Raw genomic sequence first — 16,369 nt, forward strand, 5'->3', positions numbered from 1 at the left:
ACAAAGGTCTACCAACAGCCCCAGCGACGCCGCCAGCACCGCCTCTCAACAATCTCAGGCACAAGCTACGACACCAGTACCAGAGCCGACCACGAAGAGCGGCACAAAATCGGACTTCGTCCCGCTCCACCTGCCCCCAGGAGTGCAACGACAGCTAGACCAGCTCTTCTTCTCGCTATCGCGGGAACAGTCCAAGACACGCACGCCCACGCACAAGTACGCCCTAGTACGCGAAACATGCCTTCACGGCGTCATGCATGGCGAGGCCGTTGGGGGAATGACGCGGAATTCCAAGGAATGTCGTTGGGATTGTGCTCGAATAGCTCAAAGAGCCAGGCCAGCTGGGACTCTCCTCTCACAGTCGTATCTGCTCGGCACAAGAAGGGGAAGGGCGAGAGGACGCACGGTTTGATCGTGGAACAAACGAGACACGGCAGGAAGGCTACGGGGGAAGACGCTGGAGGCATCACCCTCTTTTATATCCACAGGCAGGTATGTAGAAGTCCATAATGGTCTAGGCGGCGGAAGCAGTCTATCCGCACCCCGCTGACATTTAGATACTCATTCGTCATGACTTCAGTCTTTGCATTACCGGATATACATTTACTGGGGCCAGATGCCATTATCCATGCTTGCCCATTTGCGTTTTCGTTCGCTTACGCATCCCAGCCCAATCGCCGTCCTCGAGGGGGGCATCATCACTTGAGATCTGCCTCCTCGCGGATCTCAACGGCCTGGGGCTTCCCGCCGTCCTCGATGACGCTCTGCTGCCTCTCAAGCTCGAGCTCCTTCTCAGTAGGAACAACGATACCGACCTCCGTGGCGCGGTGCATGTCCATCCTCTCACGCTGGCGCAGGTTGACGTAGATCGGGAAGACCATGCCCACGATGTATCCGGTCATGGGGATGAACATGGCGACATGGGCGTTGTAGCGGGTGACGACGGCGCCCGTCATGGACGGCCACACGGTGCCGCCCGAGATGGCGGCCACGAGCCATGACCCGCCGCGCTTGGTGTACTTGCCCAGCCCGCGCAGCGACATGGTGAAGATGGTCGCGAAGCAGCAGCTCTCGAACACGAAGACGAGCATCAAAAACGCCACGGAGGTCGTGCCCCGCGTGAGGCCCGCGATCAAAGAGATGATGCAGCACATTCCCAGGTACAGCATGAGCATGTACCGCGGCTTCACGGCGGGGATCATCATGAGGAAGCCTGCGATGAAGCGGTTGGCCGCGTAGATGCCTTGGGCAGCGGCAAGGAGGTCCGAGGCTGTAGCGGCCGAACGGCCGGTTTCTTTGACGAAGTTGCTGAGAGTAAATGCGTTAGCTGACTTTGACTTTCCTTTCTACGACATGTAGATTCAAGGGAAAAGGAAAACAAGGCTCCGCTTACATGAAATATCCAGCAACGGCAACCTGGGCGCCGACGTAACAGAATTGACACCACACACCCAGGAACAGAGTGTACTGCTTGTGCAGCGGTCCAGGGTTATATTCCGCAATGACGTGTTCTTGATGATGCATGTCTGCGTCCTGGGCACAACGAGTCAGACAAGGCGTGCGAGGCAGTCCCTTCGAAGTACATACCGTAATCTCAGGCATAGGAGCCAGGAAGAAGAGAACGATTAAGACGCCGACGAATCCAGCGACGCCCAGATATGTCCACTGGACATTCCTCAAGCCTTGGTCGGTGTCGACTGCAGGCCATTGAGTGAGTTACTTGCCTCGAAAGAGTATCGCAAGGGAGGTGGTCTTACCAGTGTGCGCAAAAAACACCCTGCTCGCCAGCAAAGGGGCGACGAAACTACCGACACCTTGCACCGCCTGAGCTAAGTTCAGTCGGATCTCGCTGTATCTTGGTGGCCCACAGATGGAGAGGAATGGATCGGCAGCGGTCTCGAGCGTGCTCAACCCGGCACCGACCACGAACATGGAGCCGCAAAAGCCACCAAATGATTTTTTAACGCCGCTCGGCCAGAAGAGGAGACATCCAACTGCCAGCACGGCCAAGCCAGTCATGAATGTGATTCTGATAAAAAGTAAGGAATCAACGGGTTGACCTCGGTAGTCCTGGGTATTCCGCTCTTACCGAAAACCAAACCTCCGCAGAATCCATCCCGAGATTGTAAGAGGGCAGAGGAAATATGCTCCAAAGTAAGCGGCTTGGAGACCGGAAGATCGAGATGCGGTGATATTGAGCGTGGTCTGGAAGTGGCTGTTCAACACATCGAGAAGTCCATACGCAAAGCCCCAGAGAAAGAAGAGGATGGTGACTGATTCACTGTTAGTACCTGCCGCAGACTGTCTTGGTCTCGAACCTGACATCGGAAAAAAGGAAATGGTGTAGTGGGCGTAATGGTGACAAGTTTGTGTTGTCATCGTCGCTCATCATTATCAACCGTTCGGCAAATCCACATACCCAAACAGTTTGGCAAGAATGACTGCCTCAATGTAAGATGAGCAGCATTTGTGATCTCGCCGTCGGAGACAGTGATTTTGCGCTTGTAGAACCCCATTTTGCCGTCCTCGAAGGATTGACGATATTGTTGCAGGGGGGGGGGCTCGGGCACCGAGAAGGGAAATTGGTAAGAGATAAAAGCATGCAGTCGGGGGCTGGGTCACTGGTTTAATATACGCCGAAACGAGAAAAGGTATGTGGCGAGAACTTTCAAGCACCCTTCCACAATCTAGCCCTGCTCGACATCACGAGAGAAACATTGAACCGTAGAAGGCGATGCTGGAACTGGAGACTCCGCAAACCTGGGGAGGTTTGTGGGATGTTGGGAGAGAGGTATGGTGGAATGAGGTTAGTGGACGGTAGTGGAGACCATTCGGCCTAATAGCTGCCGAGATATAGCGAAGGATACCTGGCTCTTCTGCTTTTGAGCGCGAGAGAAGAGGCTTGGAAGTCATTCTCCAGTGGCCGACGGCAAGATAAAGCCGAACTGATCTGCAGTATTTAGCCTGATGGGACGGTAACATGGACTATTTTTGATGTGTTGCGGTGCAAGAGGCTGGCACTTGCTCCAGTCTCGGGAGAGTGTTGCCCGTTAAGGCTGATCGCCCCTCGACTATTGATGCACCGAACACGACGACATTTTGCGCTGCTGCAATGTTAATTTCGACATGAGCAGGCCACAGGCCATCTACGTGCCCAACTCTCGAATCACCTTTGAGGTCTTCAAGCCGCTGCACTGGCAGCAAGCTCATGTCTCGGGCTATCACGTTTCGAAAAGAGAGCAGTGAGTTCTGCCTAGGTTCTGGAATCGACTCGGAGTTAGAAGCACGTGGCAAAAATGCGAGGAGCAGACCAGTCAAGCCCAAGGCTCAATGCGGATGTTGTTGTGATAGACAAAAGTCGTAACTCTTCTCCTTGTTGTTGGTCAGACTGCTATTCTGCAGCAAATAGATGAACAACGTCAGCCCAAGATGACAAACGCGCGTCGGCGGTCACCTCATTTCACCAGCTCAACGTGTTGTTCCTCTCGAAACCAGAGATGCTGGGTGCTTTGTATCTGTGCTGCGCCGGCTCTGCTCCAGTCGGTGAAGGATGTAAGCCCAAGCTCACCAATTCTTCTTTTTGCCGATCTTTACGAAGGACTCCGAATCCCAAGTCATGTTCTGTTATGGAAAGGATCTCGGTTTGCCGAGGCCAGCCATATGATGTGGCAGTGTTGTTGCTTCTCCTCGCTTGTAGATTTCCAGCACGTCGTCCGTGGCCGATAGCCTCAACTGAGACCAGTCATGGTCGCTGGGCCTGGTGTCGGACTGCATCTTGGGACCGTGACAGTGGTCGCGAGGTCCGCAGTCACAGTGGTGGTAAATGTCATCTCCTGGACCGAGACGTTAACTAGAAACTCGGTAGGGGATGACTCGGATGACATGTCAAAGCGAGATGCTCCAGTGTTGGGGGGCATACCACGAAGACGTGACCATATGGAATGACCACGACGGTGTCGCAGCCATGGCAATCATAGACGCGGGATGTGTAGGTGGTAAGGGAATAGTAAGTGCTTGTGGGGCCACCTTGGATGACTGGTGCGGTGTAAGCAGTGGTGGTGCAGTGCGCAGCTTTTGTCAAGGCGCTTGTGTGCGTGCTGTCAAAGTCAGTGAGCTCCAACATCGACATACATAGGCACACACGCTTGTTTTGCGTACCTGAGGATGGGCATCCCCGGTGCTTGAGCTTGGGTGATGGTGGACGTCGACCAAGCGAGCACCGCCAACAGTCCGAACACCATTTTCACTGTGCTTGTCCCAAGGTTAGAGTCGAAGGGTAATTCTTGAGCAAGTCGATTGCTGGATACGTGGAAATATCTCCAAGCAGAAAAGAATCGGATGCAGAGAGGAGAAGAGGTTAGTTAGATGAGAATATTCATAACACCCAGAAGGGCAAGGCCTGACGGCAACACCTTTCTAGGCAGCGGTAAGAGTAAGTTGAAGAGTTGTTAAAGATAGATGGAGGGACGCCAGTCCTGATTTTGGCGCTCCAATTGCGTCCGATGGTCCGGTTCAAGATGTTGAGGGCGCAGTTAGGTTGTGATGGTTGATGTCGCCGAGTCGCAGAGGAAAGATCAGCAGATGACTTCTCAGCTAAACCCGACCAATGTTCAACAATCAGGTTTCCATGTGTTTTGCATTAAATTGTCATTTGTATCATGTGGCCTTTGACCCCAGCTTTTAGTCATGCCAGAAAGAGAGGTGTTACTGTACAAATGCGTCCATCGAGCATTCACTGTGAGCTCGGAAATGCTGCGCCTAGTGATATAAGCCAGCCCAGAGAAAGAAAGTCGTTTGCGTCTCGTTCGTCAGTGTGAACCAGTAATTAAATGCAGCAATATTCATTACGGCTCCCGTTCTCCTCCGCTATTCTCCGTCCTTCCTCAATGAAATTCCATTCATCTCCATTCGTCTCCATTCATATCGATTTGTTCAAATTCGCGTTCCAATTTCAGGCATTGAGGTGAATCCAGAAAGGACCTGGTCGGTGTTACGTTTAGTCCTCTTCGCCGACCTGACCAAGTCAGCACGTGCTTTTAGGCTTCACTGTCATCACCAACTCGGAGAGTTCCTTGGCTACCAAAGCCTTGAGACCAGAAACCTTCAAGTGAAGGAGATCTACATCGATTAGCAATGTTCCGAACTCAACTTGTGAATTAAACATACGTGCTTGACATGCTGTCGTGGGTGAAGAGAAGCCAAAAACCGAAGACCTGTTGTACATTAGCGAGTGCCTCGGGAAAGAAGTCGAGAGAACTCACTGGCTTGGCAAGAATATCGAGGACCGCATAAGCGATGATCTCAGAGTTGACATTAATGACGTGGCCACCCTCAGCAAGACCCCAGACACTGTCATTTGTAAGTATGTGGTTATGACATAGCGGTGGTAGACTCACATTGGGTAGAGGACCCAAATAATCAAGGTGTACCCCGCAATTGAAGCATAGAAAGCCTTGGTCTTGCTGTCCTTGTTGGCAACGGCCTCACGACCGTTAACAGCAAGTTGATAGACAATGACGAGGAAGGCAATGCAAGCCCAGACAAACCAGCCCCATTTCTTGCTGTCGTGGGCCTGGCCAAAGGCCGCGAATAGTCCGCACAGAATCATGACGACATCGGCAAAGACGGCGACCAGGATATTGGCACCACTGAGACCGGCAAGGAGGGCGAGGTCCAGAAGCAGGAGAGGGGTTGTGATGGTCCAGTCCACATATCTTGCCCAGTAGACTTCACGTTGGTACTCTCGATGGGTGTCTGGGATTTTCTTGTGCTGTTCGGTAATAGTGTATGAGATAAATGTGGTGCCGTCACCCGTAGCCATAGCAAAGTAGGACAGGAAGGCAACAGTGGTGATGAAAGAGGTCAAGATGTGGAAGAGCCGTTTTTGCTGCGTCCATGCTTGTTAGACTAGATCTGAAGTTGAAGTGACGGACAGGGAGACTCACCACTGTGACACGGAAAGCCATGGCATAGAGGGCAATGGACGAAATGGCCATGAGCACAACGACAACCCTGGAAGAGTGTGAACAATGCAAATCCCCCTAAGAGTGAGATTGGACCATACCACAGAGTTCTCTTGCCCACATCACCGGCCTCGACGTAGGTGGGAGGAGTCGGGATGACGGTCGGGATGGGAGCCACCGAAGTGGAAGCCGTAGCGGCGGTGGTCTTCAGCATGTCTGGATGGACAATCATATTGCTGGCGGCAGATGTAGCGTTACTGAAGGGTATGCTGGAGTGCCAAACTGTGAGGCTGGCAGTGAATGTGAAGAAAGTCGAAGAGAGACCCGAAGACTACAATTGCTTTTGAGAAACGTTGGTGAGATGAGAGATGGAAAGACAAGATTTGATTTTTCAAGGCAGCAGTCAAAGACGTCAAAAGGATGCTGTGTCCAGGCGCAGCTGGGGGAGCAGGGGGTAGGGATTGGTGGATGCAAAGCAAAGTGATGGAATGGTGAGAAAGGAAGCATCAATGACGAAAAGGTACCTTGCCGCCCACTGCCCAGCAGCACTCATTGGAAGCGGGGCGACATCTTTGTTTTTAGTGTCATACCACCACAGCTGGACTCTGTGAGGAGGACAAGCTGCCGTGTGACCACATGGGGTCCAGAAGTTTGATGCCCTGATTGAACTGTGGAGTGAGTGAGTGAGGGAATGAGGTGGTCAGTGAGGACATTGTGTGCAACTGAGTTGTGCAGGTGTTGCGGGGTAGACTCACCAGGCGTACCTCTAGCAGCAGTAGTACTCGGTAGGACACCCAAGGCACCCTGGCACTTGGCCGGACTAGCCATACTTGGAACCCTAGAGCTCTCTAGCTGCGGCTCCACCCGCCGCCAATGACATGCCGCACAGGCTTCTGGCATCCAACGGTGAGCAAAAGTTGCAGCACGAGAGGCTGGCAACATCATGCCATTGCTCCATCGAGCCCCTTGAACCCAGAGGCTTAGCTGGAGGTTGTGTGAGAAAGATAATACGGCGTGCATTGAAAGCTGCCGGAAACTTGCGGCACTTCCTTGTTGGACGAGGAAGCGTCGAGGAGACGTTGTGGGTGCCTCTGATGGATCCGCTGGTAGTTGATGACGTCGATGGGATGATGGTCCATGTTTGAGGAGCTCCGTGACCAAGTTTGGTACGTCTACTGTAAAACTGCTGCCACTGCCATGTCGACAATGTGACTCGACATCATCATTTTGTACCTACTCTTCTTTTGTCTCCAAATTAATATCAAATCTCCAGACGACCTGGTTGGTGCCGGAGCCGTTGGTGCCGTGTTCGACATGTCCTCGATGTCCCAACCCGAGTTCCTCTTAGTCATTCAGACAGCCCGCAACCATGTCTCTACCCCGCAAACAAGGAGGCATTGAACGTCCACCAATGAGCGGCCCCAGCAGGTGCGGCGTTGATGGCGCTGCACGTCAAGCTCTAGCCGGCTTACAAGTCTCGCAAGATCCCATGACACCCCCTTGTCACTCCCAGCCAGCACCCAGCAAATAAATTCCCCCAGAATGGGCGCTGGGATCGGACCAGAACACGAACAACCTGCATGATGGCGATCTCGTGCTTCGACTTGTCAAGTCTCCCCCACGCCAATTAAAAAAAGTGTCCATCTGAGGTGGTGCTTGCATTTACCGTCTTCTGCGCACTTCTCTGTACGTACTTGTCTTAGCACGGCGATGTGAAGGGGGAGCATCTGGCGGAGCAATTCAAGATTGATTGGATTATTGGTACAGTGGTTGGTGAGTGGATATCTGCCCCGATAACTTGCACATCTATAGCCTTCCTGTCTGAGATTGTGTAACGGCATGGGTACACCGGTCACAAAGTATGAGAGCCTCGTTTGCTTCTGGCTTCGTCGTCTGTTCCTGCGGTTCAACCACATATCTCCAGCAGCGGTCGCATTTTAAACCATGAGGACTCTTGACAATCACCGTCCCTATTTGCTCGCCTTCAGGCGAGATGACATCACTTGAGAATGACCAGTCCGGGCGAGGTTCTGTGTTCGCATCTGGTTGAGTTGTTTCGCCCGCTTCTGTTGGGATAATCTCGACAGATGACACAACCAGGAGTTCCTTCCAAGTATCTTTCGGGATGCTTGAAAGGTCAATCCTCTTCTGCAAATATATCGAAACATCCGACGCGAGCGACTGACCCATGAGTTTCTGCGTTCGTGCTGTCTCTTGTGCCGCCTTGACGCTCGAGTTGATAGACGAGATATATGGCAACAAAGTCTCGAGTGACTGGTCGTGCCACTCCTCTGGCAGATGAGACCATATTCGTCTCAACGGGTGCTCGACCGTCTTCTTGTATCTTTCTGGGCTATGATCCCAGCTTTCTTCGACCAGCAACGGTGTAATTGGCCCAAGCATGTGCTGGAGTTGACATAGAATGTGATGGAGTGCAGTCTGCGCACTCAAGCGCCTCGAGGTCATAGGCATATCGCAGTACAGTACATCCTTGATGGCCTCAAAGTAGAAGCTCGAGAGATCAGTCGCCACCCATCGGTATATAGAGCCCGAGGCTTTGTGGAATTCCATGTCTGCGTAGGCTTTGCGCACAGACGTGAAGGTCAGATGAAGGTGGTGCATTGCTACTTGATCCAACCGAGACATGCGCTCGTACGGGACAGCCATCTGAGGGTCGAAATCCGCCAGCATGCCTAGCAGCATCTTCAAGGTCAGGCGGTACTTGTCGAGCATATTGTGGACCGACGACACAACCTTCTCGCTGATCACCACGTCCTTTGTCCACTCACTGGACGCAACCCACAACCTCAAGGCGTCTGGCCCAAGCGGATGAACTTCGCGCTTCTGCTTTGTTTGTTTCACAGCAGCCCCGAACCCCGACATGATTTGGTTGGGGGCAATCACGTTGCCTAGCGATTTGCTCATCTTCTTGCCTTCGGCGTCTAAAGTGAAGCCATGGGTTGCTAAAATGCGGAATGGAGCGTGTACTGGATGTGACGAAAGAGACCCGGAATCAGAGGTTGATTGGAGAGATTTCTGGTACGCAATATTCGTGAGTAAGCTTGACTGAAACCACCCTCTATGCTGATCAGTGCCTTCGACATAGACATCCGCCACTGGCGTTGGTTGTGACCGAGAGCCGCCAGATGCAAGATCTTCCTTGAGCATCAAGGTCCAGCTTGTTCCACTGTCAAACCAAACATCCATCGTATCAGTGCCTCGAACGTAGTCTGAAGCGCTCCCTGGCAATCCTGGAACAATCCAACCGCTGTCATCTTGAGCATCAGACCACCAAGCATCAATCCCGCGCTCGTTGACGGTCTTGATGATGTGCTCGATACTGTGGGATGTGAGGATTGCTTCGCCCGAGTTCTTGTGGTAAATGGCTGGAATCGGAACGCCCCATGCCCTCTGCCTGGAGATACACCACTCACTCCGGTTCTCAACAAAGCTCCGCAAGCGTGCTTTGCCCGTCTCCGGAAGAAACGTAACAGCGTCAAGAGAATCGAGGGCGTCGTTTCTGATCTTGGAAACGTCCGCAAACCATTGGGCGGTCGCACGGATGATGACTGGCTCTTTGGTCCGCCAGTCAATGGGATATTTATGCATGTAACTGTGCTGGTGGACAAGAAGGTCATTAGCGCGCAGAAGTTGGAGAATGGTGTCGTTGCCTTTTTTAAACACGTCTCGTCCAGCGAGGAGACCGGGATCTTCGGGTGACGCTGTATCGTCAAAGCGCCCAAGATTGTCAACAGGGGCTTTGACGGACACAACAGAGGCTTTGATCAAGGGCTGTAAAGCGTCGTAATCCTCCATACCATGGCCTGGAGCGCAGTGCACGAGACCCGTACCACTGTCTGCAGAAACAAAGTCTGCATGGACGATAGGCCGGTTTGCTGCTTCTCTCCCAAATTGCTGCAGGCCAGAGTAGGTGCTCTGCAAGAGCAGATCCAGAGGGAAGGTCTCCATGACGACTTCCACGCTCTCGCCAATGCACTCTTGAAGGTACTTCAACCTCGACTGGGCCACGAGCAGCGTTCCATGAGTGTCTGACTTGACCAGACAGTACGATAAGGATGTGTTGACTGCGATTGCTTGGTTTGCTGGAAGAGTCCAAGGCGTGGTGGTCCAAATCAGCGCATGAACAGGGCCATCAGTGACGCGTTCAACCTTGTCCAAGCGGAACTTGACCAAGGCTGCAGTAGAGACATGGTCATCGCGATACTCCAACTCGGCCTCCGCGAGAGCAGTCCCCGAGGAGGGAGACCAATAGACAGGTTTATGCTTGCGGAATATCAACCCATACTGAGCCATGGCTTGGAACACACTCAACTGCCGCAGCTCAAAATCTTTTTGCATTGTCTTCCAATGATTGGCCCAGTCGCCCATCACAGCCCAGGATCGGAAACCGGCCATCTGCTTTTCCACAGTCTTGTATGCAAACTTTCTTGCGGCATTTCGTATCGAGACGGGATCGACACCTTGTCCTCGCTCCCAGCCGTGCTTTTCCAAAGCTTTCAGCTCAATTGGCAGGCCATGACAGTCCCAGCCGGGTACATAGTCCACCCTTCGGCCTTCAGCAAGCCTGGAGCGACAGATAATATCCTTGATGATCTTGTTGAGAGCATGTCCAACATGGAGGTCTCCATTCGCATAGGGCGGCCCATCATGGAGGGTAAAGGTGTCCGAGGCAGGCCGTTCCTGGCGCTGCCAGGAATAAAGGTCATCTGAACATCTCGGAAGATATTTGGCAAGGTCGGAGGGCCTTGGTCGTGGCGGAAACGTCGAAGAGGGAAGATGCAGAGTGCTCTTCAGATGTTTGGCTGCATCTTTCAAAGGTGCTGGCATATCACTTAGATACCATACCAACAAACCAGGACCGTGATAAAAGCGCAACCAGCCACCCGCGGGTCTGCAAAACAACTCGGGACGAAGGACTGATGGAAGGGACGAGACAATCTAGTCCTTTGGAGGGCAGCTCGATAGAAACCAGTGCCTAGCACGAAAACGCGGTTGGGATCATTGGCATGAAGATGCGCAGCCGGAAACAGGGTGGAGTATATTCTCACGGAGTGCAGTCCAGCCCGCGGCAACTATGCAATGCTCACAATCTCTTGACTTTGCATCCATCTCTTGAGACTACACAAAAGTTTTGTGCATCATTGGTCGTTCTTGAGTAATCTCATCTCGCTACACGGCGGCTTTTTCAGCTTTTGAATCGGGCTGCTCATTTCAATCACGCTTGGGTAGATAGCGGACCCCGAACGATTCTGCAGGTATATCGCAACGTGCTTTGGATTGAGAAAGAGAGATTGAGAGCTCGGCAATAACATCACACAGTTCAACAACACAAGGAAGATGCTTAGACTCGGACCACACCCGGCGGATCGAATGCAGAATCCAACACCAAACGCCCTCGCTAAAAGTAATGCCACCACAATGCACCCCCTTGGATTTCCCCTTGCAGACATGAAAGACAATCGGGTCTTGATCATGATTTCTCTGAACTCGATGCTTTCGATTGAATCAGACCGCTGGTCGGAGATACCCTCGAGGCCCATTCCCTGATCGAAGTTAGCAGATATACTTGGGGTCAATAGTTTTCTACGACACGTACGTCCAACTGCCATCGTACAGTCTCCGATCTTGCTCTGAGCCGTAGTCGGCTTCCTTGAGAGCGGCCTCGATGATGGCTGCGGTCACACCAGTGCCGCAAGTGGTGATGAACGGTGTTTTGGGGTTGAGTTTCTTGCTCTCAAAAACCTTTTTTAACTCCTCTGGAGGAAGCATCGTCTTCGTCTCAGGATCCAGCAATTCCTGGAAGGGTAGGCTAGTTGACCCAGGCATGTGTCCACTTCTGATCCCGGGTCTGGGTTCTGGTTCGGTACCCTCCCATCTCCCTTTGGACCGAGCGTCAAGTATTTGAATGTCTTCTGCGCCCTCCTTTCCATAGTCGTAGCCTATTGTTTTCATCTCTGCAAATTTCACCACCATGTCCGTATTGTACGCCGGGATCGGATATTTGGTGATGTTGGGAACCTCTGGAGGGCCAGTCTCGATAGGGTAACCTTCCTTCACCCAGAGACGGAAGTTGTTGAGGACGTTGACTTTGGGGTGACCGTAGACCCGCATTGTCCATGCCACGCGTGGAGCAGAGAACAGCCCAAGCTCTTCAGTGTCGTAAACGACCACTTCATCCTCCCGTCTGACTCCCATCTTGGACATTGCGTCGGCAAAAGAATCGCAGGTTGGGAGCATGTGTGGCCATTCCGATTCTTGGTCTTTTATCTCATCAATGTCGAAGAAACGAGCAGTGGGTATTCTCTTCTCAAGAAAAACCTGGAGACCAGTCCTCTTCTCGGGATCGTTGGGCATGAACCAAGCGGCACAGATGGGGATGACTTTAGGCGCCGTAGATATGGCAGTAGGAGCATTCTTCTTGAGAGCTTCGTCAAGCTCTTTGGGTGTGACAAGGTAGGAGGAGAAGCCACGGGGCCGCATGATGGACATGCGATGGAGATGACCTGGATACCGAGTGCGACGAAGTCCGCACCGCCAAAGAGGCAGGGAGCCTAACGACGCGGTCATTCTGTTCGGGGTCTATGGATCATATCATCCTTGCGTGAGGGCCAACTGGAAATTGGACCATGTCGGTGAGCAGGGAAGAGGACAGAGTAGACTGTACCGAGTAGAGAGAGAGATAATGAGCATGAGTAACAAGCCTGAGTCGTTGCTGGATGGTTTCATATCTAAGCTCCGAGCTTTTCCTTTGCTACTCCGCATCTGACGTAGTAGCTTAATGTGGGCCTTCTCGACCCGAAGCCAGAAAACCCAAGACCCGCGTCGGCGGACAGGAGAATTTTGACGCGACACTCTCCTTGCGACAAGCATGTGACAAGCCCCGGATTGATGGGATAATCGCTACACAAATATTGCGCTTAACTCCCTAGACGCAGTCCTGCACAATACTACTGGGCACCTACATATCACCCTGAAACAGACCATTACCTTCAGACGCGCGCCGAAACTCAACCCGCCATGAAGGTCAAGATCAAGACATGGCACGCTGTGGCCACATGGCGATGGGACATGCCCGAGGACGAGGTCTGTGGCATCTGCAGAGTGCAGTTTGACGGCACTTGTCCTGCGTGCAAGTTTCCTGGTGACGAATGCACCCTTCTCATGGGGAAATGCGGTCACTCATTCCACATGGTATGTCGGCCGATCTATAGCTTTCAAAATCCAGCTCACCTGGACAGCACTGTTTGTTGACCTGGATACAACAAGAGTCTGCAAAGGGTCTCTGCCCAATGTGCCGTCAGAGTAAGCACTGGTCAACCTGCTAACACACTCCAAATGCTAATCCTCGCAGAATTCGAATGGAAGGACGGCAATGGTCAACAGGCGGCGACGACGGCAGAGACGACATGAACGCAACAACCGATTCCAAAGATGCCCTCTTCGAAACGAGACGGGTATTTGATGGTTGAATGGAACATCATTATCTCAACACTGAACTGCTCTCTCGGCGCAACACACGTTAGGACGCTTCAGTCGCGCCAAAGTATTTTACTTGAGTCGAGCCTTAAAAGCTCCTACAGAACCGGAGCCTGTGTCCTTGTTGACCGCAAACACAACCCGCCGATCATGGGATGGGCATAAAATGTGCTCGACGACAAGCGGAAGGACTGTCTTGTCAAGGTAACAGGTCAAGTTAATCCACACCGACGACCTCGATTTGCTTGCACAGAGCAGACCTCCCTTCGTGGCTGGGTCTTCTGTCACAGCAAACGGCAGGCGACCTTGAGACGGTATTCAATAATTCGATACTGGCGAGCTAGAAAAGGCGCCCGTGTCTGTCGCGTTACCTCTCTATTGTTACATTTAGTATGACTCTTGCAGAAGCACTGAATTCGGCTTTCTTTATTCTAATATGTGCTCAGAAGAGGATTTCAGGCGCGACGGCACCCGCTTGAGCTTGCCGCGCATCTCGTCTAGCCCAAGCCACCCGTAAGGGAGCCGCAGCTCTGTTGTTGCAGATGTCAACTGAAGGATCTCGACATTAAGATTAGTATTGTTCTAAAAGCAGCAAGGATTCTGTCCCGTCTGTTTCCCGAAGCCTAGGCACCGATAGGCCTAATTAGCCGCAGGCTCGGTTACCTTGTTACTACTAGCCGCTGTGGTGCTTGGCCTTCCACCTCGCGGTCGTGAGTTTGTCACTCCGCAAACTTGGATCACATGAAATGTTCTGTCAACACATCTACCTAATCCCGGTTCTCCAAACAAACTATTTCCTGGAAAGCCACCCCTTGACACATCAAAGGAGAAACTGTCCTTTGACCCCCAACCAGCCGCATCTTTTCCAGCGCTTGCGTTGGGTTCCTTTTTGAAAATCCCTCTCTGAGCCGAGTCTCTCGCACATTGAGAAGAGCAGGGGACAGATCTCAAAGTTAGCAGCGTCAAGATGGATCAAGCGGCTACACAGCCTCGGAAATGCCCCGGTCTAAATTGCGAAAATGATGCATCATCCCTACAGTGTCCCAAGTGCAAAGAGATGGGCGTTGACAGTTTCTTCTGCTCACAAGACTGCTTCAAGCGGAGTTGGGTAGGCTGACCTCTGGTCTTTTGTAAGAAAGACTATGACCTATGAAAAGAATAGAGGTTGCTGATTTTCCTGCCAGGCCGAACACAAAGTCCTCCACAAAAGTACGAACCCTTTCCGAAATTTCATTCCCCCAAAGGTTGTGGCTAAGGTTGATCCAGAAAGCGGTCACTTTAACCCATTTCCTACCTACCCATTTACCGGTCCTTTGAGGCCTGTATATCCTTTGTCTCCGAAGCGGGAGATTCCAAAGTCAATACCGCACCCGGAATGGTCGCAGGATGGAATACCCAGATACCCATATGTTCGCAAAAATAACGTCCAGATCCTTGACGAAAAGGGCATCGCGGGCATGCGCAAGGTCTGCAGACTAGCTAGAGAAGTGCTTGATATCGCTGCTGCTGCTGCAAAGCCCGGAGTGACGACAGATCACATTGATGAGATTGTTCACAATGCTTGCATAGAGCGCAACGTGGGTTAGGCCCTACCGACTGTCCGACACAGGCTGACACTTATGTATAGTCATACCCCTCGCCACTGAACTACAACCACTTCCCGAAATCCGTCTGCACATCCCCGAACGAAGTCATCTGTCACGGCATTCCCGACCAGCGAGTTCTCCAAGATGGCGACATCCTTAACATTGACGTCACGCTTTATCACGAAGGTTATCACGGCGATCTGAACGAGACATACTATATTGGCGACAAGGCCAAAGCTGATCCAGACAACGTCCGCCTTGTAGAAACCACACGCCAATGTCTGGAAAAGGCCATTGAGCACGTCAAACCTGGCGTCAAAATCGGCGACTTCGGAGACATCATCGAGAAACACGCCAAAAGCCAAAATCTCAGTGTAGTCAAGACCTATTGTGGCCACGGCATCAACTCCCTGTTCCACTGCGCTCCAAATGTGCCGCACTATGCGAAGAACAAGGCGGTTGGGAAATGCAAGGCGGGCATGACCTTTACGATCGAGCCGATGATCTGCTTGGGCAGTTACAAGGACAAGACATGGCCGGATGACTGGACCGCGGTCACGAGTGACGGAAGTCGCTCTGCCCAGTTTGAGCATACATTATTGGTCACGGAGGATGGAGTCGAGGTCCTGACTGCCCGGTTACCAGATTCGCCAGGTGGTCCAGTCCCTACGCCAGGTTCCGAAGCGACGAATGGAGAAGTTACTGGGGATGCAGCGGCGGCTTGACGCTACCAGTTGAGACTGGTAGTGGGGGAATGCGCTACTGTTTCGACGACTTGGTGCGGAGTCAAATACGGTCGGTGCTCATGATACAGGTCCCGAGACAGTCAAGGATGCCCAGAGACTTCAACAACCAGGTGGATGTTCATAGGTTCCATGACATCCTCGGTGGCGTGCAAGAACACAAAAACAGATCTAGAGCCTCCAGATTGCAGAACATCTGTCGCCTGACCTAGGAAAAACAGCTGTTGGAGAGACATGTCTGGTAGAGTATCTTTTTTCTGATGTCCACACGAGTGTTAGCTAGAATGCTATTCCTGTTCTCTGTTTTGCCGAGCGAGACAGGATGCGGGATATTGCCATTTCTGTACACCTTACCTCGGTGTGACTATGAAAGGCTACGGTGATAGCTGCGGTCATCGAAGACTCATGTATACATCCTCTCACATGGATCCATCATGTACAATTAATCACGAGCCAGGACTACAGGGTACGGACCCGTGTGACGAGGCTGGGCAAAACAGGGGTTTGACGAGATGAACCCCACGAGCCACAGCTTGGCTCTGGGCGGCACTTGCCACACTCGCCACTCAATATTTCGATG

At 52.2% G+C, this 16,369-nt stretch overlaps 7 protein-coding genes across 7 annotated transcripts; 2 read left to right on the forward strand and 5 right to left on the reverse strand.

Moving 5' to 3' along the window:
* Window positions 1–698: 698 nt before the first annotated feature.
* Window positions 699–2,516, reverse strand: Z519_00495 (uncharacterized protein; the record flags this gene model as incomplete). The annotated part of the gene is made up of 6 exons (XM_016758252.1): window positions 699–1,308; window positions 1,394–1,533; window positions 1,588–1,697; window positions 1,758–2,029; window positions 2,090–2,273; window positions 2,420–2,516. The coding sequence occupies 6 exons, from the start codon at window positions 2,514–2,516 to the stop codon at window positions 699–701; spliced, it is 1,413 nt and encodes a 470-aa protein (XP_016625501.1).
* A 1,212-nt stretch (window positions 2,517–3,728) lies between these two features.
* On the reverse strand, window positions 3,729–4,241 carry Z519_00496 (uncharacterized protein; the record flags this gene model as incomplete). The annotated part of the gene is made up of 3 exons (XM_016758253.1): window positions 3,729–3,833; window positions 3,920–4,097; window positions 4,159–4,241. 3 exons carry the CDS (start codon window positions 4,239–4,241, stop codon window positions 3,729–3,731), a joined length of 366 nt encoding a protein of 121 aa, XP_016625502.1.
* Window positions 4,242–5,036: 795 nt separating this feature from the next.
* Window positions 5,037–6,195, reverse strand: Z519_00497 (uncharacterized protein; the record flags this gene model as incomplete). Its single annotated transcript, XM_016758254.1, has 6 exons — window positions 5,037–5,118; window positions 5,167–5,213; window positions 5,262–5,349; window positions 5,397–5,887; window positions 5,946–6,012; window positions 6,065–6,195. The coding sequence occupies 6 exons, from the start codon at window positions 6,193–6,195 to the stop codon at window positions 5,037–5,039; spliced, it is 906 nt and encodes a 301-aa protein (XP_016625503.1).
* Window positions 6,196–7,769: 1,574 nt separating this feature from the next.
* Window positions 7,770–10,811, reverse strand: Z519_00498 (isoleucine-tRNA ligase; the record flags this gene model as incomplete). Its single annotated transcript, XM_016758255.1, has 1 exon — window positions 7,770–10,811. The coding sequence occupies one exon, from the start codon at window positions 10,809–10,811 to the stop codon at window positions 7,770–7,772; it is 3,042 nt and encodes a 1,013-aa protein (XP_016625504.1).
* Window positions 10,812–11,454: 643 nt separating this feature from the next.
* On the reverse strand, window positions 11,455–12,464 carry Z519_00499 (uncharacterized protein; the record flags this gene model as incomplete). The annotated part of the gene is made up of 2 exons (XM_016758256.1): window positions 11,455–11,527; window positions 11,581–12,464. The coding sequence occupies 2 exons, from the start codon at window positions 12,462–12,464 to the stop codon at window positions 11,455–11,457; spliced, it is 957 nt and encodes a 318-aa protein (XP_016625505.1).
* A 537-nt stretch (window positions 12,465–13,001) lies between these two features.
* Z519_00500 (uncharacterized protein) lies at window positions 13,002–13,394 on the forward strand (the record flags this gene model as incomplete). The annotated part of the gene is made up of 3 exons (XM_016758257.1): window positions 13,002–13,175; window positions 13,223–13,286; window positions 13,336–13,394. The coding sequence occupies 3 exons, from the start codon at window positions 13,002–13,004 to the stop codon at window positions 13,392–13,394; spliced, it is 297 nt and encodes a 98-aa protein (XP_016625506.1).
* Window positions 13,395–14,427: 1,033 nt separating this feature from the next.
* On the forward strand, window positions 14,428–15,771 carry Z519_00501 (methionine aminopeptidase, type I; the record flags this gene model as incomplete). The annotated part of the gene is made up of 3 exons (XM_016758258.1): window positions 14,428–14,568; window positions 14,645–15,037; window positions 15,088–15,771. 3 exons carry the CDS (start codon window positions 14,428–14,430, stop codon window positions 15,769–15,771), a joined length of 1,218 nt encoding a protein of 405 aa, XP_016625507.1.
* Window positions 15,772–16,369: the final 598 nt, after the last annotated feature.

This window comes from Cladophialophora bantiana, assembly GCF_000835475.1.
Source record: "Cladophialophora bantiana CBS 173.52 unplaced genomic scaffold supercont1.1, whole genome shotgun sequence".
NCBI lineage: Eukaryota > Fungi > Ascomycota > Eurotiomycetes > Chaetothyriales > Herpotrichiellaceae > Cladophialophora > Cladophialophora bantiana.